At 34.8% G+C, this 24,676-nt stretch overlaps 1 protein-coding gene across 1 annotated transcript; it reads right to left on the bottom strand.

The window, feature by feature from the left end:
• Positions 1-1,204: 1,204 nt before the first annotated feature.
• LOC134255171 (cortactin-binding protein 2-like) lies at positions 1,205-24,311 on the bottom strand. Its single transcript, XM_062737669.1, has 22 exons — positions 24,033-24,311; positions 20,611-20,712; positions 20,073-20,312; positions 19,519-19,538; positions 18,233-18,323; positions 16,512-17,618; positions 12,622-12,763; positions 12,255-12,281; positions 10,531-10,728; positions 10,113-10,212; positions 9,698-9,848; positions 9,187-9,369; positions 8,780-8,897; positions 8,317-8,613; positions 8,134-8,232; positions 5,653-5,720; positions 4,571-4,657; positions 2,888-2,928; positions 2,303-2,594; positions 1,966-2,204; positions 1,739-1,866; positions 1,205-1,645 (listed from the first exon to the last, which is right to left on the bottom strand). The coding sequence occupies exons 1-22, from the start codon at positions 24,114-24,116 to the stop codon at positions 1,218-1,220; spliced, it is 4,242 nt and encodes a 1,413-aa protein (XP_062593653.1). The 5' UTR covers positions 24,117-24,311; the 3' UTR covers positions 1,205-1,217.
• Positions 24,312-24,676: the final 365 nt, after the last annotated feature.

The raw sequence follows: 24,676 nt of genomic DNA, 5'->3' as shown, positions 1-24,676 counted from the left end.
ACTGCGACAAAGTGAGTCATTATATAGACTAAATCACTTACCGCGACAAAGTGAGTCATTATATAGACTAAATCACTTACCGCGACAAAGTGAGTCATTATATAGACTAAATCACTTACCGCGACAAAGTGAGTCATTATATAGACTAAATCACTTACTGCGACAAAGTGAGCCATTATATAGACTAAATCACTTACTGCGACAAAGTGAGCCATCCTGTCTACTAAATCACTTACTGCGACAAAGTGAGCCATTATATAGACTAAATCACTTACCGCGACAAAGTGAGTCATTATATAGACTAAATCACTTACTGCGACAAAGTGAGTCATTATATAGACTAAATCACTTACTGCGACAAAGTGAGCCATTATATAGACTAAATCACTTACTGCGACAAAGTGAGCCATCCTGTCTACTAAATCACTTACCGCGACAAAGTGAGCCATTATATAGACTAAATCACTTACCGCGACAAAGTGAGTCATTATATAGACTAAATCACTTACCGCGACAAAGTGAGTCATTATGTCAGCTAAATCACTTACCGCGACAAAGTGAGTCATTATGTCAGCTAAATCACTTACCGCGAGCTAAATCACTTACCGCGACAAAGTGAGTCATTATGTCAGCTAAATCACTTACCGCGACAAAGTGAGCCATCCTGTCAGCTAAATCACTTACCGCGACAAAGTGAGTCATTATATAGACTAAATCACTTACCGCGACAAAGTGAGTCATTATATAGACTAAATCACTTACTGCGACAAAGTGAGACATTATATAGACTAAATCACTTACTGCGACAAAGTGAGTCATTATATAGACTAAATCACTTACTGCGACAAAGTGAGTCATTATATAGACTAAATCACTTACTGCGACAAAGTGAGTCATTATATAGACTAAATCAGATAAGAGAAGCAGTGGACTCTATTTACTGGCTAAATCACTTACTGCGACAAAGTGAGTCATTATATAGACTAAATCACTTACTGCGACAAAGTGAGCCATCCTGTCTACTAAATCACTTACCGCGACAAAGTGAGTCATTCAGACCTGCCAACCAAAATTGATGCTGTGGGGGGTCATGACCCAACATTCAGAAATGAAATGTTGGGTCATAGCGCGTGACGACATTTTTCGAGGGTTGAGTAACAATATAGTCCCCAAATTTTTAGACATCGATGTAAACACACACATGTATTCATTACATTTTATTTCAGGCTTAAATTATAATCTTTACATGCCAGTTTTGCTGCTTTAAGCACACTTTCAGATGGAAAGTATTCATAACAGTCATGGTCTTTGTTCTGTTTTGTACATAGCAATGAGCAAACTGTGTCATTTTTGAGTTCAGATCTGCATTCTGTGACAATTTTTCTCATTATGGAGAACATTCTCTCAGAATCTGCATTAGAGATGGGGATTACAATACACATTAAAGCAAGTTTGCTCAAACAAGGAAATCTTTTTTGTTTTGTGAATATGTCCTGCATTTGAGCTATTTCACCCCAATAGCTCTCCACTGATGATCTATCTGGCAGTTCATCATCTGCCAAAAGTTGAAAGTCCATGAACTCATCTGTAAGCTGTTGATACTCTTCTTCTTTTAGGACATTAAACCTCTTGCATAGGTGAACAACTGAAATGTAGTAAAATAATTTTCACATGTTTATTTGTATAATGTTTAAATGAATAAAGTATTTTCTTATAAACTAATGCTCTATAAACTTACCAGTATCAGATGTAACACTGGCTCTATTATCTGGGTTGAGGAAGGCCATGTTGGTAATAGTCGGATCATCAAAAGGAAATTTCTTCAACATTTTGTCTGTTACTGCCACGTAGAAATTTCTGACTGATCTGTGAATAAAAAAATAATAAACAGTGCATTCATATTTTGTTTATTAAATAGTTAATTAAAATCAAATCACTTGCTTAACTACATGTACTCATAATTACCTAAAAAATCTTGATCTGGATGAAGGGGCAAGCATTTCATCAACTTCATCCAGGTACACTCTTGCATCTCTACCAATAGCAAGCAATTCATCATCATGTTGACTTTCCCTGTTGGAGTAAGGGATGTCCTTTACTTGTAAGTATTTCTGAATGACTGCCACTTTTGTGAATTTGGTCAAAAACTTTTTCAAGAGCCTCTTCATTTGTTCCGTCAACAAACCAATTTTAACAGCATCTGCCTTTAAAAATATGATCATAAATGATTATTACTAACTCATATGGAGGCTTTGATTAAAAATAATTACATAAATACATGAAGACATAGCTTTATATTTACCTGGCAGGATAAATTAAACTCATTCATTGGTTCTAGGATGAATTGTAGAAAGTAGAAGTACAGTTTCACTTCTGGATTTGCAAGATGTCCTGCAAGCTTCTGCACTTTTCCTTCCTTATCTGCCTCATCGTGACTGTTAAAATAGCTGGACAGGGCAGGCCACAGATCAAGAGTTCTTTTCACCACACGCTCTAATGACAGCCACCTTGTTGTAACATGCTTCAAAATCTTCATAGGTTCAATCTCGCAGAACTGTACAAATTCCTGATTGAATATTTCCTTCCTCTTGGCACTGGAGATATGAATATGAGATGATAAATACAATGAATTAATTGGAAAACTCAATATAGGTTATTATATTATAAATTGTAAGATGATAAATAATGCAATCTTACCTACGATGAAAATGGAAAAAAATGTCCACCAAAATATCATCAATTGGGATTGGTATCTGCTTAACTCCTGCTTGGCAGCACAGGTTTGCCAAATGGCAAATACATCCGATATCTAATACATGAGGTTGTTGTTCTTGAATTCTTGAGAGCACAGAATTTCTACGACCTTTCATCACACTGCAGTTATCACTGACAAAGCTCACTACATTTGACCAAGGGATTTCCCTTTTCCTGAAAAATAAAACAAAAATATTTTTTAGGGTACCATAAAAATAAATAATTGTAAATTCATACAATTGATTGTAAAATATTTTATATGTTGATAAAATTCATAAATATTTGAAAATTAATTCATCTGAAACATTCATTCATGGCTTTAAATAAATTATCAGCATTGCCTTGATTTACAATGGGCATGTCTAGGAATAAAGTTCTGACTTCTTTGGTTGACTCTTTGAATGCTCTTACTAGTATAACAAAACATTTCTCTGAGCCCCGGTCATTACTCTCATCACATAAGACAGAAAAATGTTGATTTTTACATATTTCTACAACAGTTTTTTCATAATCTGGTGCAATTGCCCTTTTCACAATTTGAGTACATTTGGTGCGACCACAAGCAAAATTGGAGGCAATTTGACTATCTGAAAACATTCTTGGAACAAGTTTTGTGAAATGGTCAGCTACTGCAAATGATAGGTTATGCTCTGCTACAAAATTACTAAACAGAGTTTCAGCCAGAATAACTTTAGAAGACGTCTTGTTCTCAACAAAGCTAACAATACTCTTTGAAGATTTTGATGCCTCTTCTGCTTTCACATGAATTGACCTAGTTGCATGGCGTTTCACATCGTACAATGCACCAGAAGCAATTGAAAAATTAATCTGACAGAGCTTGCAATAAGCCCAATCTTCTCCTAGATTGCACCGTTGAATCCATTGGAATTCTTTTTCCCATGTACTTTGGTATTTACAACTGTATTTTTTACGTTTAGTAGGAGTCAGTGTACATGGCCCAGACATCGATCGTTTCCTTACCGAAGACATTTTTCAAACTGATTGTGAACTCTTTATCAAAATAATTACCTGTTTTCTGATGATCACAGCTCATACATCGTTAAAAAAACATAGCCGCTGGCATTATTCATGGTCTTGTTTACACTTCCGTTTCCATTATCAAAGGCGCCGTCTGGTGTCGAAAATTTAAAATAAATTAGAGTTATCTCTCTTTGGATTATTTACCGAAAATTGGGTGAAAAAATGGGGACAATCGATTTTGCGGGTGAAAATGATGACCCGCCGCGGGTCATTACGAGTGGGGGGTGAGAGGTCAGTTTTGCGGGTGTGACCCACCGAATGCGGGTCACTTGGCAGGTCTGGTCATTATATAGACTAAATCACTTACCGCGACAAAGTGAGTCATTATATAGACTAAATCACTTACTGCGACAAAGTGAGCCATTATATAGACTAAATCACTTACCGCGACAAAGTGAGTCATTATATAGACTAAATCACTTACTGCGACAAAGTGAGTCATTATATAGACTAAATCACTTACCGCGACAAAGTGAGTCATTATATAGACTAAATCACTTACTGCGACAAAGTGAGTCATTATATAGACTAAATCACTTACTGCGACAAAGTGAGTCATTATATAGACTAAATCACTTACTGCGACAAAGTGAGTCATTATATAGACTAAATCACTTACTGCGACAAAGTGAGTCATTATATAGACTAAATCACTTACCGCGACAAAGTGAGCCATTATATAGAGTAAATTATGTATCATGACAAAGTGAGTCATTATATAGACTAAATCACTTACCGCGACAAAGTGAGTCATTATGTCAGCTTAATCACTTACCGCGACAAAGTGAGCCATCCTGTGAGCCAGGTAGGTTTTACCCGTTGACTCTGGTCCATAGAACACAACACTTTTATAATGTTCCAGCTGGTAAAGAGAGATACATGTACATCTCTTATTGACAAACAATTAATATTAGGGATGTCAAAATTGTCAATAATTGATATTCGAATATTCGATAGTAGTATTCGAATATATTCGAATATTCGATAAAATAAATACATCTTGCATTAACATGTAATATGTATATATCTTCACTCTTTTGTCAAGCAATACACGTTTTATGTCATTATTTTTTTGATAAAATTTCATGTAGAGTTTTGTAAATGCACTGTAATTATATTCTTAAAATATTTTACAGAATATATGAAGAGTTTACATCCAAAATATGATTAAAAAAATTTTCCCCCAAATATTCAAAAGATTCTTTTAAAAAGCTTCTGATTAATTAATCGTCTTACCAAAGTGTACACTGATAAACCTACAGATTTATACCACGCAGAACAATTATCTAATGGACAAACATTAAAAGCAATTACTTTAATTAGTTTCCTGATAATGATTTTAAATGATGTATACATAAACAAGGGATCCATGTGTGTTACTTAAAAAATGTGTCCTTTCAACAATACAAACTAATTCTAAGTACTGGACACTGTTATACCTCTAATTAAATGATCAAATGAATAATTTGTATTGTTTTAATAAACACACTCTTCACACCTTTAAGGTAATTCAAAAGGAGTGTCTTTTAATTTTGTTTTAAATTAAATCTTATTGTTGGTCAAGAATAAGAATTTGATTCAATTTCTGATAAAGCTTCCGTTTTTGCCATTTTTTTTTCTTTTTGATGCTTGTATACTTAAAATCCGAATATTCGAATCATAATTTTATATTCGAATATCAACTCATTGAATGAATATTCGAATATTCGAATATTCGTTGACATCCCTAATTAATATATACATAAATTAAGTATTTTCCTTTCAGGTGAGCAAAAATAAAAGTAAAAGGAGTAATATAAGTTCTATTTAAAATAATGGACCTTGTAAACACTTGCTTATTTCCTAGCATCTACTTACCAGTCTGAGGTAGTTCTGTAGAACAGGGACAGGTAACAATACATCACAGGACACGGTCTCTAGGTTACCTGTAATGAAAAAACTTATTACATGTATAACTATCTATGTATATTTTAAAAGAAATGGATATACAAATAAAATGGTGCATTACATAACAGGACACTGTCTATAGATCATCTGAGTTGTTCAAACTGAAGATGAATCACTGCTAATAAAAATTGTACAGATAAGAATGACTCTACACAGTCACACAGTGCTCCAAGTCGCACTTACTTTTAGGTCGCTAAATGGCGACCTAAAACTTTTTTGGTCGCCATTTCAGAATTTCTGGTCGCCATTAACAAATTTTTCATTCGCCATGATGAAAACGTGAATAACACAATTAAAACAATGAACTAACATCCACATGTGTTATGTTTTTATTAAATCAAAGATTATTAATTACTGTGACTAGAAATCTTTTGCTAGTTGAAGGATATATTTTTATTAAATACAACCACCCTTTGTATGGTACACAGAAGAACACATGTAATCTGATCCTAGAATTAAATTTAATCAAAAGAAAATAAAACTTTGACAGTTGTTGAGACAGTTGTTTATCATGTTTACCTGTTTACTTACTACTAAGTATCTTACCCATAACACAGTCGTTATCAATGCCGCCAAAACACTTAATTAATTGTGATATGGAAGCCATTGACCAAATACTTTCATAACCAGGTCAGAGAAACTCTAAAAAGTTTACGACGTTTGGATGCCCTCTCTCAGAGACGTTATGTATGTACGTTTCTGGTTCTATCAAACTTTACTATTACAGCATGCTGTCATAACATTACATGATCCAAGTCCATATGACGCTTTGTAATGTGTGTTAAAGTTTATATCTTCAAACATTGTCTTGATAGAGAATCTTGAAAACGTAAATCTCGATCCCGATCATAACCAGAAGTCTCTGTCGAGACTGTAGCTCTACTGGTATGTACTTATCAAAAACCATTGCACTATTTTATGTATCTTTGTGTAGTCTACTTGTGTGCCAACTTATTTTGAAATCAAACTGGAACTGTAGAAGGAGTAGCGTTTTTAAGGAATTTCACAGAAAATTCTATTTTTAGTAACCATGGTAACACCGTTCATCGAAATCAGAAACCGATGCACTATTCTATGTATCTTAGGGTAGTCTACTTGTGTGCCAAGTTATACTGAAATCAGACCAAAACTGTAGAAGGAGTAGGTTTTTAAAGAATTTCACAGAAAATTCTATTTTTAGTAACCATGGCAACATCGTTCATCGAAATTAAAAACCGATGCACTATTCTATGTATCTTAGTGTAGTCTACTTGTGTGCCAAGTTATATTGAAATCAGACCAAAACTGTAGAAGAAGTAGCGTTTTTAAGGAATTTCACAGAAAATTCTATTTTTAGTAACCATGGCAACATCGTTCATCGAAATTAAAAACCGATGCACTATTCTATGTATCTTAGTGTAGTCTACTTGTGTGCCAAGTTATATTGAAATCAAACTAGAACTGTAGAAGGAGTAGCGTTTTTAAGGAATTTCACAGAAAATTCTATTTATAGTAACCATGGCAACACCGTTCATCTAAATTAAAAACCGATGCACTATTCTATGTATCTTAGTGTAGCCTACTTGTGTGCCAAGTTATATTGAAATCAGACCAAAACTGCAGAAGGAGTAGCGTTTTAAAGGAATTTCACAGAAAATTCTATTTTTAGTAACCATGGCAACACCGTTCATCGAAATCAAAAACCGATGCACTATTCTATGTATCTTAGTGTAGTCTACTTGTGTGCCAAGTTATATTGAAATCAGACCAAAACTGTGGAAGGAGTAGCGTTTTAAAGGAATTTCACAGAAAATTCTATTTTTAGTAACCATGGCAACACCGTTCATCGAAATCAAAAACCGATGCACTATTCTATGTATCTTAGTGTAGTCTACTTGTGTGCCAAAGTATATTGAAATCAGACCAAAACTGTGGAAGGAGTAGCGTTTTAAAGGAATTTCACAGAAAATTCTATTTTTAGTAACCATGGCAACACCGTTCATTGAAATTAAAAACCCATGCACTATTCTATGTATCTTAGTGTAGTCTACTTGTGTGCCAAGTTATATTGAAATCAGACTAAAATTGTAGGAGGAGTAGCGTTTTGAAAAATTGTTTACAGACAGACGGACAGAAGACGGACAGACAGACAGCTAGACAGACAGACGGACGGACGCCGGACGCATTACTATCGCATAAGCTCTTCTGGTCTCTGACCAGTAGAGCTAAAAAGATGGAGGTTGCCAGCCCAAATTTTCTCAGTCGCAAAAATGTGACTTAGTTTTAATTTCTAGTCGCAAAACCAATTTTTTGGTCGCAAATGCGACCGTTTTAGTCGCAACTTGGAGCATTGTCACACAAAATCTAAAACAATAGTGAGACTCAGGACCCCCTCAAAAACAGTGACCTTACCTTCTAGTACTATGTTGATGGTCTGAGATTGGTTATTGCACAAAATGTCGTAGGGGAGATTGTCCACGGAGTGTAATCCAGCCACCCAGTGATAGGAACCTGAAAACAACAGAGAGACTAATTCAAATACCAACTAGTTTTAATGACAGGAATTCTCATATAATTCCTCTCAGCTTTATATACCTATAGAGTAGTGCTGTATTGCCTTGAGCCCCAGACCTAGACTATACTGGTTATCACTAGTTATCTCCGGATCCAGTCTGCTGGTTTTCTTGGTTCGGATTCCGGTGTCCAGCTGGCTGAGGAAGTTAGACAGCACCGCCTGTAACACGCCCTCCAACTCCATCCAACCCGTGGCCGAGGTTATCTGTACCGCCCCCACCACAAACGACTGACCAGAAATGTTACTGGAGTTATCTACCCCTGACAGACGAGCGTAACTCAGCTCAATTGCCACGGGCACGTGTATACAGGAGCTACCTGTGATTCAGACAGAATTTAATCATTATTGTTAGTCTCCCAGAGTTTTAAAACAAAGCAGTTATTTATTATTCACAACAGAATACAGATTTTTAAAATGAAGCATAACTCTTGTTACTTTTGAGTATTTCAAACATATTACTGTTTATGCAGGTCTTACACATACCTAACTGAGACAGAAATTGATTGCAAATGGGTGTGGCTACATCTATTAAGCTCCGCCCCCATCTGTCAGTCTTCTTGACATCTATATTGCAGTACTTACTTATGATTGACAGACAATCCTAGGAAAAAAACCACATCATTTAACTTCATTGAAAATTTTACAATCAATTAAAGATTTTGGTCAAAATTTTGCTGCAGCCTTATTGAAATATTTACATTCGCTGTGTTTTTTCCCCAACTGTGTATTAAAAACTAGCAACTTATCGTCATATTTAATAAAAGTATAACGATATACGGAGGGATGATTTTCCAAAATTTGTTAATATAAGGAATGTTTTTAATTTTGTACAAGCCATCATTTAGCATAAAAAGTTTCTTAATTTAATACATTTGTTTTATCTTTCTTACTGTAGAGTTTTTGGAAGCCGCTACATGACTAACAGTCCAGCCATCATTGTCAGAAATGTCCACAAGTTCCTGTGTAGTCACATGACCTGGTTGCTGTGGTAACCGAGAGTGGTAGTCCAGTAAAAATTCCAGACATTCTGATTGGTCGGCATGTACCACACTGTGTAGAGGGGTCCAGGTAGTCTGTAAAAATAAAACAAGAAGCCTTTGTGTAACAGATTCTAATGGTTGTTGAAAAAATATCTTACATATGAGTTTCGTTTATTTGATATTTATTCAATAAGACATAGCCCTTTATATCATCAAACCTTGTGGTTTGCTTGATTTGGCAAATTCATCTTCAAATTAAAGAAAAATGAGACTGAAAATAGACTTTCTGACTTTGATCCTTGTTAAACTCAAGTAACTTAATTAAGAGTGGTCTAATCTTAGAAGTCCGACTGCAACCAGAGCTAAATGTAACCAATTGTACAGCAGTGATTGTATGATAAATGATTGAACACTGACTTACTGCTGAGCACACATTGAGCCTTGCCCCGTGGTCTAGCAATAGTTGACAGCAGTGAGTGTGCCCGTGGGTGGCGGCCAGGTGTAGGGGGGTCCAATTCTGCCAATCTCCCGTGTTAGGGTTCCCTCCTCTCTCCAACAACAGCTTTAAACAACTGTGTGATTAAACAAATATTGATGTTTTACAACACAGCTAACAAATAAACTACTCTAAAGCTTGGTTACAGGTAAGTCAATGGATCATAAAATGCTTTATTGTAATTGAGATACATAATTATACTTTATATTCATACACATCCGTGGAAACCCACAGTTAGTCTCACATACATGTTATTAAAGTAAATATAACACATGTTATAATAAGTAAAAAGTGTTCCATGAGCAATTATGCTAAGACTTTCATCTCAGACAATATTTACCTGTCATGTCCGTTGGCTGAGGCGGCGTGTGTCGCCATGTAGTTACTATCACTGTATGTCGACACACTGGCTCCATTATCTAACAGCAGTCTCACACAATCTATAATCAGCATAAATATCTTACTGTACAGCTAATATTTCACACAATCTATAATCAGTGTTAATATCTTACAGCTGATATTTCAGCATTGTCGCAAACCACGGCCAAAATGTATCATCCTCTCCAATATTGGCCATGATTGAATGAGAAGAGAATATTTCTTAGCTCATATAAATATTGACAAATGCAAGTAAAGCATAGTCGGATTAACTTTCATGTGACTTTTCAATACCCAATCGCAATGTAGGAAATATTTCTTATATACTGCTGCTACTTGTAAGTGAACATACTTTGTTCTTCACTTTAATTTTGACTGACCTTCGTGACCATACTTAGCAGCTAAAATGAGTGGGGTGGATCCGTCTTTTATCGGGAGGTTAACATCAGCCTGAGAGTCAATAATGAGTTTCTGTAATGAGGTGAAATTTCCGTCGGCAGCAAATCTATGAACGGGGGAGTTAAGCACATCAGCTGAGAGCGCGGGAGATCCGTCTAAATGTAGTGAATTATCCGAATCTGTCAGTAGAAACAATGGCATGTAAAACTTTTTAATTAGATGGGTCATTTTCTGACAAAAGTAAACTCAGTTGAAGGCAAACAAATTACAAACAAAAACATAAATGATGAATGATTTTATAAATATTTAACACTAGGCAATCATTTAAACAGAATTAAATGTAGCAAAAAAATGCACTGAAACAAAATCACAAAAACTTGAATACTAACTGATTGCTTAAAGTGATTTTTAAAAAGATAAATGCACTCTTATAATACATGGAAAAGGAATTTACGAAAAAATGAATTTCCTTAAAATTTGCAAAGTGTGATGAAAAATAAAGCTCGAATGCTCAGCATGCATGTGTTCTGAATATCAACAAAACATGCAAAAAAAACTGGAACAACTTAATGCACAATTTGTTTACTGGTTATTATTAAAGAGAAAAGGAAAATCAGTGATAACAAATTAGCTAAAAAAAACATTAATAAACTCTGACTTTTTAATTCTAAATAATGATTCTTACATCTCAAAGAGTTCTTTGGTAAAATTTTTCAGTAGTGGGTTGAGGTTAATTAGCTTTTAACAAAAGTCAATGGACAATAATGTATTTAGTTAAAGTACTACAGTACACATAGTCTCCTAAGTGTTTTACACTATATAATAAAGCTCTGCTGCTTGAAAACAGGATGCAGAAGCAGGAAAAAGAATTTCAAGCTCCTAGTCAACTCTACAGCTGTCACACACTTATAGATAAAGGGAGAGGGAGAAGGGGGGAAGGTCACATCACACATTTTGAAAGTAATCATCTTTACAGGATCCAGAGGGGTTTGGCAGAATTAGGGCCCAGAACATGTCCCTACCAGACCCCGGGTCAGTGTTACTATGGTAACTAGGGTGAGATAACTGCATTATTGGTGACATTAACCTGGTGATGACCTTGATATGGTGTGCAAGGTGAAGGTCACTTACAGTTAAACTCAGACAGCAGTGTCCCTACAATCTAAAATTCAACAAGGCCTGGTCATTATCAGCTACATGTACCAATCATTGTTACAGAGCTATAGTGCTGGAAATCTTACACACAAAGGCCAAGTATTCATTACCATCTATATCTGATAAACATACGTACAATTTAATAATCACTGTGGTTGACACATTACTCAAAGCCATCTAAAAACTTGTCAATGTGCATATTTGGTATAAGTTACTGTAGATTTAATGGACATAATTTAAAAGGTACGTATTTGTGTGCTTTTCCCTCCTTCTATTTGTTTGTATTGATAAAAAAATGGGAAAAATACCAAATAGAATGGAAAAGAAGTTAAGTTCTACTGTAACACTTAAATAAGAATTCTTGTCTCACATGTACATGCATTTCAGGTCTATGTTTGGGATTTGAAGTAAGCCATAAATAGATGTGTGATCTACAAAATAAGCCTGCAATAGTAGAGCCTAATATGACATCCATAGATTAAGCCTAGGGCAGCCATATCTTCAATATTTGTGTAGGAACTTAGCGGCTACTGTGGGTATAGTGTCATACCAACGCTATCTGATGTAGACCCCAGTCCTGTTAATCAGTCATAATAAAATACTGACAATAGGTAAAGCAATTCAGAGTTACAAACTACTGAATTTTTTCCTCCTCTGCAAGATAATACTCCATTTTCTGGTAAATTACATGTACTACTTTAATTATTTCATCTTGTTATTCCAGTTACATGTATCTATCTGACCCACTCTAAATCAAATATATGTACCAATTAAGTTCTTATCCCTAAAGCCCAAATGACAGTTTCTAATTTACATCTCAATACATAAATAATACATATATGCACTTCTTTGATTTATATTTTGTTTTGGTCTGCCATACCCTGTCTGCACACAGTGGCATGACAACCATACATTACCTGCCATGATAGAAGTTAGTAGGTTCTGAAGGTCGGCCATTTCTGGTCCGAGGAATTCTAAAGCCTCATTGGATGATTCAGAGGAGTCAGTCAAAGTCATGTGACCATTTGGGGCGGAGTCAGTATTGTTGTTCACCTGGGACTGTAAAATAAAGCATGCACATGCAGAAGTTAATAAGCACACAGGCATACTTAAACATGCATTGGTAAATTGGTAAATATCGTAAAATCAGGATAGAAATTCATCATTTTCATGTGCCGTTATCATGAAATAGCAAACTTGAGGTAAAAGAAAGGAAACGCTTTGCAGAACAGAACACAAAGAATCTGAAAATCATATATTGTAACAAAACCTGTATAAGAATAGGAGGTTTTAAAACCAAAATGTACCATGATAACAAAACATGCTTCATCAATGAACTGAAATTACCTCAAACAAAAATACATGTACTCATGGAAAAAAATGAAGTCAAATACTGGCATAACACAAACTGAAAATGTTTCACATTCACATTTCACATCTACATTCATTTGTCAAAAAAATTCAAAAAATGCAAACAAAAGACAGAAAGAGACATTGTTAAATGAAGCTTCAAAGACATAATACATAACAGATGTACTGCTACATGTAAGAAACTGATACAGACAGACAACACGTAATTATATTTCTATGGTCTCACCTTACTGAAGGGAATAGAATGTAAAAGTCTGTCACAAAAAACAACATGCATTGAGTCAAAGTCAGATCATACAGAGTAAATCACTAGTTCAATATACCAGTATCTTTACGATTGTACATGCAACCATGATGCAACTGAAAATCTCACCCTGGTCTATGAGAAATCTCCTGACTCATAAAATTAATACTGTATACAGGGAAATATTTGCCCCCCGTTTAATTTTCATCCCTTTTGCTCTCTTCATGATTGGGCGAATTTAAAATGGGGCGAATTAAAAAAAACACAGTATAATTTCTTAAACAGAACTATGACTGGGCAAATTTAAAACGGGGCATAATTGTTCGCAGGTGCAAAAAGCCGAAAATATGATGGGGCGAAATTAACCCTGTATACAGTAGTTCGAAGCTTTTCATGAACCAGATTTTTTTTAGCATTTGTTCGTCAAAATTTCTTTCATGCTGTGGTATACAGTTACACTAAAGGAATTGATTTTGTCTTCAGATTTTAGAACTGTTCCTGACCAAAATGTCTTCTTATAGTTCAGTCTGAATTCTTAGGGCATGTGCCAACAGTGAACTTTATATAACAAATTCTTTTCAAGATGAAATCCTTATAAAAGATTTTTTCAGTTAATATCACCCACATATATATCTGCATTTCTTTTTTGTTGTTGTCAGTTATAAACAAATGCCATTTATGCCACCAAGCATCAAACATTACAGTCTGAATTCATCTGCAGTACTTCACCGTGAAGTTATTTTATCAACAGGTACATGTATTTTTTTCCTGAATTTGATAGATAAACTTCCTGTTCGATATACATAAACTAAAAACAAATGTAAGAAATGCCAAACATGAGGAAGAAAACATGAAAGGAAAGAAAAGACAAAATAAACAAACGGTAAAAAAGTTCACACAAATAAAAACTAGGTGTGTAATAAAAGGAAATTTCTGAACTTAATACAAAACAGTTGCGATTTGGAATAAACAAGCAAACAAACAAATGATAACTTATATACATAAGAAAACTTTAGGATAAAAGAATGGGATAAAACAAGGTAATAAACACACAAAGCTGGGCTATAAAATTTTTGTTGTCAAAATAAAAACTGGGAAATGTTTGCTGACAAGCATGACTAGTATCTGTAGAATTTATAAAAAACATTAATTCGTTCCAATCCTTTCAAAACTTTTTTCAAAGAATTCAAACAGCAAAGGCAGGCAATGAAGAACAGAAATTTTATTGACATAAAACAATACAATGAACAGTTGGCAGTAAAGCTTATACATTGTTTACAGTTAAACACCTAATAACCATGATCACTGTGTGATGGCCTTTCAATGTGACAGAAATTGGCAAGACAGACATCGTGAAAACACGGCAAATGCATGATGGCAAAATTTTGGCAGTCCGTATCACCAGAGTCAAGCCTAAAATTGTCTGAACCTTTCATTGTATTGCACCGAACAAATGTAGGGAATTAAGTATTTCAAATTGATAAGATGCCTTAAGTTTTTTAGTTCTGAGATTTTGGGAATTATTTACCAAAAAGATTTGATCAGCACATTATAATGATAATCAAACATACATAATCATAAACCCTATCTAAATTCATTTCTTTGCTATTTGTGTTAACCATTTAATCAATATTAATTAGAAATAATCAAATTTAAATATTTTTTGTTTAATTTCATATTAACATAAAACAGGTAAAAGGTAAACATTGGCAACTGTATTAAAATTATACCAAAGGGAGACAATTTCAAGCTTGTCTTTTGTAAATGCACATTTTCCCTGCAAAATTGAAATCATTTCTTCATTCAAAAACTTGTGCCACTCAGTGTAGAAAAAAAATACAAGTCAAATTTTTGTGTATTATTAAAGATCAGCAAACACAAATCACGACACTCAATGGATTTCTGAACAAAATATCACATACCACTATAATAAATATAGCATCAAAAATATTGTACATAATACACTGTAATATATAAAAATGGTCCTGTATAGTAAACAGTAAAACAAAAAGTTCTAAAAGCCATAGGGAAGGTTGAAATCTAAAAATATATTTGCAGAAGGGGAAACTAGGATGATATATTGTGTAGATGGTTCTATAATGGTGATAAAGTACATGACATTGTACACACCAATTCAGAAGTTGAAAATGTGTCTTGACAGTTAACATATATCATGTATATAATAACCAGTCAAAGAGAGAAAATGATTTAAAGCCATTAGTCAAGAATGGTACAAAACAAATAAATATATATACCCTTTAATAATAGAGTTATCGGTTTCCTACAGTAAACAGGTAAAAACCAGAAGTACACAAAATGACACCCCCACCCCAATATAAAGGCATTTTTTTTTCTGTTTATCAAGCCATGCTATGAAAAACCCAATATATTCTTTCTATTTGAAACATAAAATAGATAGGACTGACTGTCAAAATGGCAAGATGTAATTCTGTAAAAGTTTCTCATTAAATCATATCTGAAGAGTTGTAGATGAACATGATAAAATATGGCCATAAACATAATTGAATTGCTATGATTAAATAGATAAAAATCTTTCCTGCCCTACACAAATATAAGGTATAAAACAAACAACTCTGACTAGCTGAATTCTCCTTAAATAAATACAGTACTAAAACCTTGAAGACTTCACTGAACAACATATATGAAAGACACTGAAACTGCACAAAATGACCCACAGACTGCAAGAGCATGAACAACTGATTACATGACAGTCCCTGGCCAATGACAAACTGGATTTCACAACCCCTTATAAGGCAGCAGACACAACCTGGATAGATTTCCATTGTTAATACCTAATCAGATCAAGTTTACTCATATGGTCGCAAGTCTGATTTTTAATTGTATAAAACAACCTTTACTTGTAAAATTAGACAAAAATCTACACATTGTTTAAGAGATAGGCCTAACAAATTATAACTTTTGCATTTCTGTAAAATTCTAAACCATTTCAAGCTGTTTTTCAATTTAGGTAAAACCTCAAAATTTGATGAACTTCAAAATGTACATACCTTAAAACAAAATTTACCACAAAATATGTATACTTTCTGTGATAGAACCTGTTAAATAGTCTTGTTAACTGCCCTCAGATTTAGAGAAAAAAATACAACCTCATTAATGACAAGAAAATTGTTGTAGAGAGTTCAAAGTTCATGATTTAGCATTGACACAAACCTGAGTGGGCTTCCGTATGGGGGCGGCCTTTCCTTCTCCTTGTGGGGCCCTCGTAGGGGTGACAGTTCCAGAACTATGCACTACACTGACAGGTATATGAACCCCGCGGGAGGCCCCTGCCTGGGACACAGGCGTCACAGCTTTGCTGACCGGACTGGCAGTGACCGGTGATGACAGACTAGGTTTGTTGGGGGGTAGGGGTGGCGGGGTCCCTCTCCCAGGGATCGCTATTTTACGGGGTGACATGTTGACTGGGGAGGAAGGGGAACTTGAGTGCCCCACATTGACTGTCAGCACCTTCCCGCCGCCTGTTAACACCGTTGTAGAACCTGACTGGAGGGGAATTCTGGGACCACCTCGGTACATCTCCGTATTTCTATCTATGGACACCGGCTCTGTTGGCGCCACCCTCATTTCCTGGGTGTCTGTCCTGTAGCCCTCAGACACTGACCTCTCTGGGGAGTGACTGTATCGACCCCCTTTTTGGACGACGGTCTCAACAACACGATTTCTGTCACTCACATCGCTCAGTTTCAGACTTCCTTCGCTCAGCCTCCCGACCTTGGGGGGCAGTTGACCTACATTAGGACTAACGACAGCCATATTGCTCCCTGACTTGTCAGGTGTCTTGACTGTTGACTTTATCTCAATACTCTGGAAACTGTCTTTGTTAGCGGTCACTTTCTCCAGGGCCATCTGTTTCTGGAGCAGATCAAACTGATACTGAAGCGCTTCCAGCTGGTTGGACAGTTCCCGGTTTTTGGCCTCCTCACGACCCAGTTTCCCCCTGAGCTGCTCTCGCTCGACGTCGAAGTCACTCATCTGTTTCTCCATGACGGCCTCCATTTTGAGGGATTTCTTGCTCTCTATGACCAGTCCCTCCACCACGTTACTCGTCTTCTCCTGCTCGTCCTGAAGCTGCTGTTCTAACTTTTGGATCCGTGCCCGGTCTTTAACTAACTTCTCCACCAGCTTCTTCTGTTCTTTGATTAACATGACAGCCACCTGTTTATGTTTGATGGAGTTGGCTCTCTCTTCCTCCAGACTTGCTAATGTTTTCTTAAGATCCTTTTCTAACTTCTTGTTCTGACTTTTCTCATACTCAATCTGTAAATAAAAACATATCTTTACCAAAGCGTTTTTAAATGAATTTGTTTACATCGCACTCAACAGAACATATCGCAATTAAGAAAAAATTATTCTTCTAGTACTCTTAGTAGTGTATAGTGTATATTACATTAGAATTGAAATTTTAAAGGCCGGGGCCCGGACAAACATAAAAAAATTCAACTTTCTATGCTTTCAGTCCTTTTTGAGAAAATATGCTTTTTTTGATCATATTAGATAATAATGTGTCCATCTTTCATTGACATTTTAGAAATAAAGTTCTGAAAAAAAAAGTAGGCGGATAACCAGTGTTTTTTACACAAAGCCCATGTTGGTTAGTTTGTGTTAGTGATTTTTATAATTTATAGAGAAAAAATGACTGAAAAACATAAATTATATTTCAAAAAAAAACACACATGTACAGTTACTGATTTTTTTTCATACAAACCTTAGGTGAACAAGTGATAAGATAGCTAAACTAATATATTTAAGTATATTCCAGTTTAATTATATGAAAATAAAATATTCTCTTTTTAACACAGCCAATACTCCCACATATGTCCTGTATGGCTGATCATTGTTAGGTAGCCAATGTCTCACAAGGCTCTTTTGGCCTCCTGTGATAAATGTAATTTTTTCTCCAACATGTATATCTCGGTCACATTTCTATCTAGTCCAGAATCTTTTGTATTTGTCCTTTCTCCTCTGTTACTTCTGTTTGTCCTCCGAGCATGTTATACATGGACGGCATAGACAATGGATACATTCCTCTTCTTCATCGTTCTGATTTATAACGAAATCAGCAACATCTTCATTGTTCTGCTCCTCTTGGGCCTGGTTTACATTGTCCTCAATTGGAACCTCACTGAACCCACTCATGGTGTGCACGTATTGTTTCTCTCTGAGTTTCTGTTACACAATAGCTAAAATAGATTTCTCTTTGTCCTCCATGTTGTACTCAGCAAATTCCAATCATTTTCAAAAGGACACACCTACAAACACACAGACATTGTCAAATCATCACACACCTACAGATTAAACAGACAGGATTAGGTGTCAAGTCATTGTCAAGATTGCATATACATAGCTTCTTGGATATAGATATCTAAAAATTAAGTTGTTTTTTTTAAAAAATGTTAAAAAAAAAATGCAGGCTTTTTATAAAGTGTCATATATGCAATTCAGCATACACCAAGAATACCTATCTTGTACATTTATTTGTAAAAACCAAAAACCTCAAAACAAAGACATTGTCAAATCATTACACACCTACAAAAACTAAGGAGTGAATTAGAGGGCAAACTGAACAAACATGTTGGAAATCACAAGTCATTACACACAACATTAGCTCCTAGACATAAAAGTTCAGAAAAAGGATGTGAATCAAATCATTACACACCTACAAACTGACAGACATTGTCAAATCATTACACACCTACAAACACACAGACATTATCAAATCATTACACACCTACAAACAATACATGACACATAACAAAATCTGATGATCAAGTGTCACAACGGCATGAAAAACTCGGAACGGAAAGAATATACCAACATTTGAAAGATCAAAATGTAGCTGTAGGAATTCATACTCATGACAAATAAATTGATTAGGAATCCGTGAGTCTACAAATCAAAATGACACACTGGCACAGTCAACACACAGTTAAGTCCTCTTTGACTTCTGGGCCAGCATATCTTGAGGGAAAAACCTTATCAAATCATTGCACACACCTACAAACACACAGACATTATCAAATCATTACACACCTACAAACACACAGACAAATTATGCAAGGTGTGTTTTTTTTTACTATCTTTTCCACAGATTCATTTAACAAAGTAAATTTCTTAATAACTTATTAATTCAATAATTGACACCTACAAACTGACAGACATTGTCAAATCATTACACACCTACAAACACACAGACATTATCAAATCATTACACACCTACAAACACACAGACATTATCAAATCATTACACACCTACAAACACACAGACAAAGCTATCAAACAGATTTATATTTCAATATGTAGAATATTAGCAAGTTCTCCTGTTAAGCCATACCTCCTGTCTGAGTCTTTCTCTTTCCTTTCCAACATGGGGGGGGGCAATGTTTTCTTTTCTCATGGATTTTACACACCTGGCTCACCACACCTTATCCACATAAAATCATTACACACCTACAAACAGACATATCTACATCCCCATTGACATTGACAATTATTTTGTATATCATTGAATCATGTGTATATTTATGTAGTATATACAAGCAAGTTACCCACAAAATTCTTCCCCATGAACTAACAAAATTTTTCAAGTCCACAAACATTGACCACAACAAATTTAATTGATTCCACTTTATTTATAAAATGCTATTATTGCAGACAATATATGCCTTTTTCCTGACACTAGGGGGTGTGGCTGTGGGGGGATGGAGAGCTGACCTTGTGATAGCGTTTCTCGGCCGCTGACAGTTGCTCCCTCATCTTCAGCTGAGCTTTCCTCTGTGTCGCTATCAGGTTCTCTAGCTGTGCCAGCTGATTATCGTACATAGACTTAATGGCGGACTCGTCAAACGAGTTATCCTTCAAGTTATCCGAATCTCTTTGTAATGCAGAAAACGGATCTCCCAATCCAAACCTTCCATACTTTGCTTGGTACAGTAGCTGCTTTGCCTTTTCAGCCTAGAATTAGAATAAATATTGTACATTTCTAGATTTATACAAAGTATCCCACATGTCTAAAATAGATGCTTATTATGCAAGGTGTGTTTTTTTTTACTATCTTTTCCACAGATTCATTTAACAAAGTAAATTTCTTAATAACTTATTAATTCAATAATTGACAACTCACATTTTCTAGGTTTTACAGCATTTTGTGTTTTCATGTTTAAAAATTGTTGATATACTCAGCTCAGATAATTATCAATGAAATTGAATGATACTTGAGAGATGAATGGCTCATTGTTGTAATTTCCTATACCTTCATTGTAGCAATGACAACATCTCGGGCTTGTAACTCTCCTTCCAAGTAGCTGAGTAACCGCAGAAGGTCTGCTTTGTTTAAATCCATTTTAGGGTGTCTCTGTAGAGAATAAACAAGCTATGTCAGGCATCAGATAAATGTGTATATATACTTTACTACAATATGATATGTTAATGTTGATTTTTGAAAATATAATAATTTCTGGACTTTACACATGTGCTACATAAAACATGTAAAAAGTACATTACTCTTAAGCAAAGAAGTTCTTAATTTTCCAAATTCCGTTCTTAAAACTCTATCCGCGATTTCTTCGTATTTTGTAAAATTATTTTCGCGTATCCGTATTCTGTTTTGTCAATCTCCAAAACTTAGGGAAAAAGCAACCACATCATGTTTTATACTAATACATGTAATAAAAATCAACAAATCTCAAATTTAGAAAATAGTGGTTATGGAAAGATAATTGTTAATTATCATGACATAGCGACATCTAAGAGCCTTGATGTCTTCAGGGCCCACCTACTTGATTGAATTAATCAAGTTGTTTTTACTTGCACTTTTGGAACTGTAAACATTAGTACCGTAATTTTTGGGTTATAGGTCGATGGGGTATATAGGTCGAAAGGCTCATTTTCAGCCTTAATTTTTGAAAAATCCTAAGATAGGACGAACTTACTATATAGAACGAGGCTTTGCTTCCCGTTTTCTAAAGATGCTATATTTTGAATTTGCATTCCGTGACATATATTAAACAGGTATTTTAATAGAATTTAAATAAAGTTTTTTTTAAAAAAGTAGTTAAAACTTCTTTGAATTGTGTTACTGCTTATTTTTTTCCAACTTGCCTGTTCAATGCCTCCGTAGTTTCACACCGTTGTTAAATCAAAGGCATAAATAACACGTAAAATTAATACATTATTATTTTACAGCTATAATATTTGGGAAATACCCGAGTTAGATATTTCAGAACAACTTGGACACATTCCTGTTAACTTTATTCGCATTATTTACCGGTGGACGACAATTATTCGATGTCCGCCATTTTTTTTTTCTTCTCCAGCACACGCAAATGACCATTGAATGTATATATCAAGCAACAGTAAAGAATTGAAATCATATTAACACTCTAATAAGTTTAATTTATAAATTTAATTGAGAGTACATTCACAATTTGACTGTCAACATGAATTTCACGGCTTTGTTTGTTCAATGATGTGTAACACTAATACCCTATAACGGCACTTGGGTTTGTTATAATCATGCCCCGCAGGCATTTAAATCAACTAAACACAGGTGTTACATCTTTGTGTACACAGTGTAAATTCCTTTATCTTTCAGACAATTAAAATTCTGTTAGAAGCCAATCTTTGTATGCCGGTAATTCAATGTAAATTATATTTCTGTCTCCCGTATTTATTGCTAATTCTTTGCTTAAGACAATAAAAAATATTTAATATACTATTTCAATTTATCGCTACTAATAAATGGTAAAAACACTACAGTTGTGACCTTGAAAATTTTTCCGTATTTTAAATTTTAATACCGGTTTTACTTTTAGTAAACGGTAGCGACTTCCTAACTTCACAAGATGGATACCGCATGATGTTAATGGATAATACGTTGAGGAATTATTTAATAGATGAAGCAATGTTGTTTTCCTTTGTCATCAACGGATAATTAATGGAATTTATTTTGTAAGAAAGCTATAGAATAAACATTTTATTGTTTACCTGGGCATTAATTTTTCTGCGTAAAATAATGAAAAAAGGTATGAAAGTGGCACAGATTTGCTTTGAAATTGACGTAAATTTTATTGATTTTGGGACATTTTTCGTAAAGTTGAGCCTTAGAAAGGTCGAATTCGTATATTGGGCGACCCCAGCGGTTCTGAGAAAAAAAGTATCGACCTATTATCCGAAAATTACGGTAGTGCTGGGTATCGCGACGGAAAAATCATATCGCGATATATTGCAATATTATATTTTGTATTGCAATATATCACGATATAAATATTTAATAATTTTTTGCTTTTCGTGAAGGTTAAATAAAAACACAAACTCAAATTACATGTATTCTCGAGTTGATATTCCAATTTTCGCGTTATGTCGGCGCAAGCGGCGAGATAATTTTTTTTGTTGGCACAACTTGTTGAATTCAATTAATTGTAATACTTTCAGCTTTAACATGAAGGGGTTTCATATAACAGTTGTCGTCATTTCGTTTTTGAAAGAGACATGTCTCTGGTTTCTGATCTGTGATCACACTTCACGTCGCTTGCCACCATATTTTACCTTGAAAGGGGCAAATAACTCTTCTTGTAACAATTTATAGCATATCGAACACCGGTATTCACAAAAAAATACCGCGATACGTATTGTGCAGAACGAAATCGGGATACACCGGTTAACCGGTAATATCCAGGGTTTGACACTAACGGTAGCCCGCTGGCCCAGGACAACTGAAAATTGAGGTCGGGCTACTCTTCATGCCTTTAAACTTGCCCTGCAGGGCTACTAAGAATTTTACCAAATACTCACTCAGAGCAACAAAAATAATTATCAATTTCACACAATGTATCTAATAATTATTAAATCTATTTTCAAACATGTTTTATCATCATAATTATTATTTTTGTATGTCAAAATGTAAAACTAAAAGGTGATTTGAAATACCCTAAATGATTATAAATCTGGAAGTGTGAATTTTCAAACAGAAAAATGTCTTAGGTACAGTCATAGAGTGACATATAATTTTTACCCAAAATACAGCCAGAATACAGGATTTGGCACCTCTATTTTCAAAATTTCTCGGAGGACTCCCCCCGTACCCCCACCAGCAGGAGGGGGAAACTCCCTCCCACACCTACCCCCCTCGTCGCATCGCGACTCGGCCATCAGCCTTCAGCTGCTGGACAACAAATACATGAACAGGGCTAGTAGAAATTAGAAATGGCTAGCCCTGCTGACAACCATGATTTTAAAGTAAGTGTCAAACCCTGATATCGCACAGCACTAAACAGTAAAGCACTATTTTTACTTTTTAAAAATTGGTATGTGCACCGAAGTGGCAGTGTCATCAGTGATTGATCGTGGCCACAGAGTGGTAGAAGTAGAAACATGTGGTTCATGTTTAAATAAATTACATGTATACTTAAATTGTTAATAATTCGAAATTATTCAAATTAATGGTAAACATGGTAAAGCTCCTTGACACTTTTTTAAGTTTAATATAAGCACTAGCAATAAATGTATATTGCATCAAAGAAATGGTGCAAAATCTAAATTGTTCTTTCACAATAACAAACTATCTCCTAATGACCTATAGGTCTCAAAAATAAACATTCACAATATATTGTTGTCAAAGTATACAGGTATACAAATGCAAAGGTTTGCAAATACTTTGCCTTGCAGAAAGCATACCTTCAGTGTATTTGACTGGAGTTTGCTGGCAGGATCATACATTCCTGCGCCGGGAGGTTGCTTCACATTTCTTGATGACGCCATTTTCGTTGCTTTTTTCTCCAGAAAATCTTCTGAAAAGATTTATTTCCCGCAAAAAGTCAGTCGTTAATTTACATGGTTTATGCTGTACCGTTAATAACTGGATTTAAACGGCTGCGATGTTATGTCTTTCCACTTCAGAGGACGTAAACAATTAGGAAATTTGTCATTGTTCCAACAGAATCATCTTCAGAAACAGTCACGTGACTCAAAGAGGAAATATTTCATATTCTCTGTTTCGAATTTTGAAAGAAGAGATTTCGTCAAATTATATCATCAAAACTAAAAAGAATCTTTTAGACGACGCAAAAGAGAGAAAAATGTAAATTAAATCATAATCGTAAACAGTTTTTAAAAAAGTACGTTAACGCGGCTAAATATATTCTTCTTAAAAAAAATCGTTGTAAAAATAGAACCAGGAGAAATCAATTTTTGATATTTTTTTAATCATATAATAGAGGTTAGGCGCCCAATTTACCAAACATGAAGCTTTCTTATATTACTCGAATTTTAACAGCTTTTTATTTTCTGTTTTAATGATTTTATATTCTCAGCATGACAAT

Source organism: Saccostrea cucullata, unplaced genomic scaffold, assembly GCF_032062105.1.
Source record: "Saccostrea cucullata isolate Sc308-1 unplaced genomic scaffold, CSIRO_AGI_Scuc_v1 ctg2474, whole genome shotgun sequence".
Lineage (NCBI taxonomy): Eukaryota > Metazoa > Mollusca > Bivalvia > Ostreida > Ostreidae > Saccostrea > Saccostrea cuccullata.
This window is presented reverse-complemented; position numbering and strand designations above follow the sequence as displayed.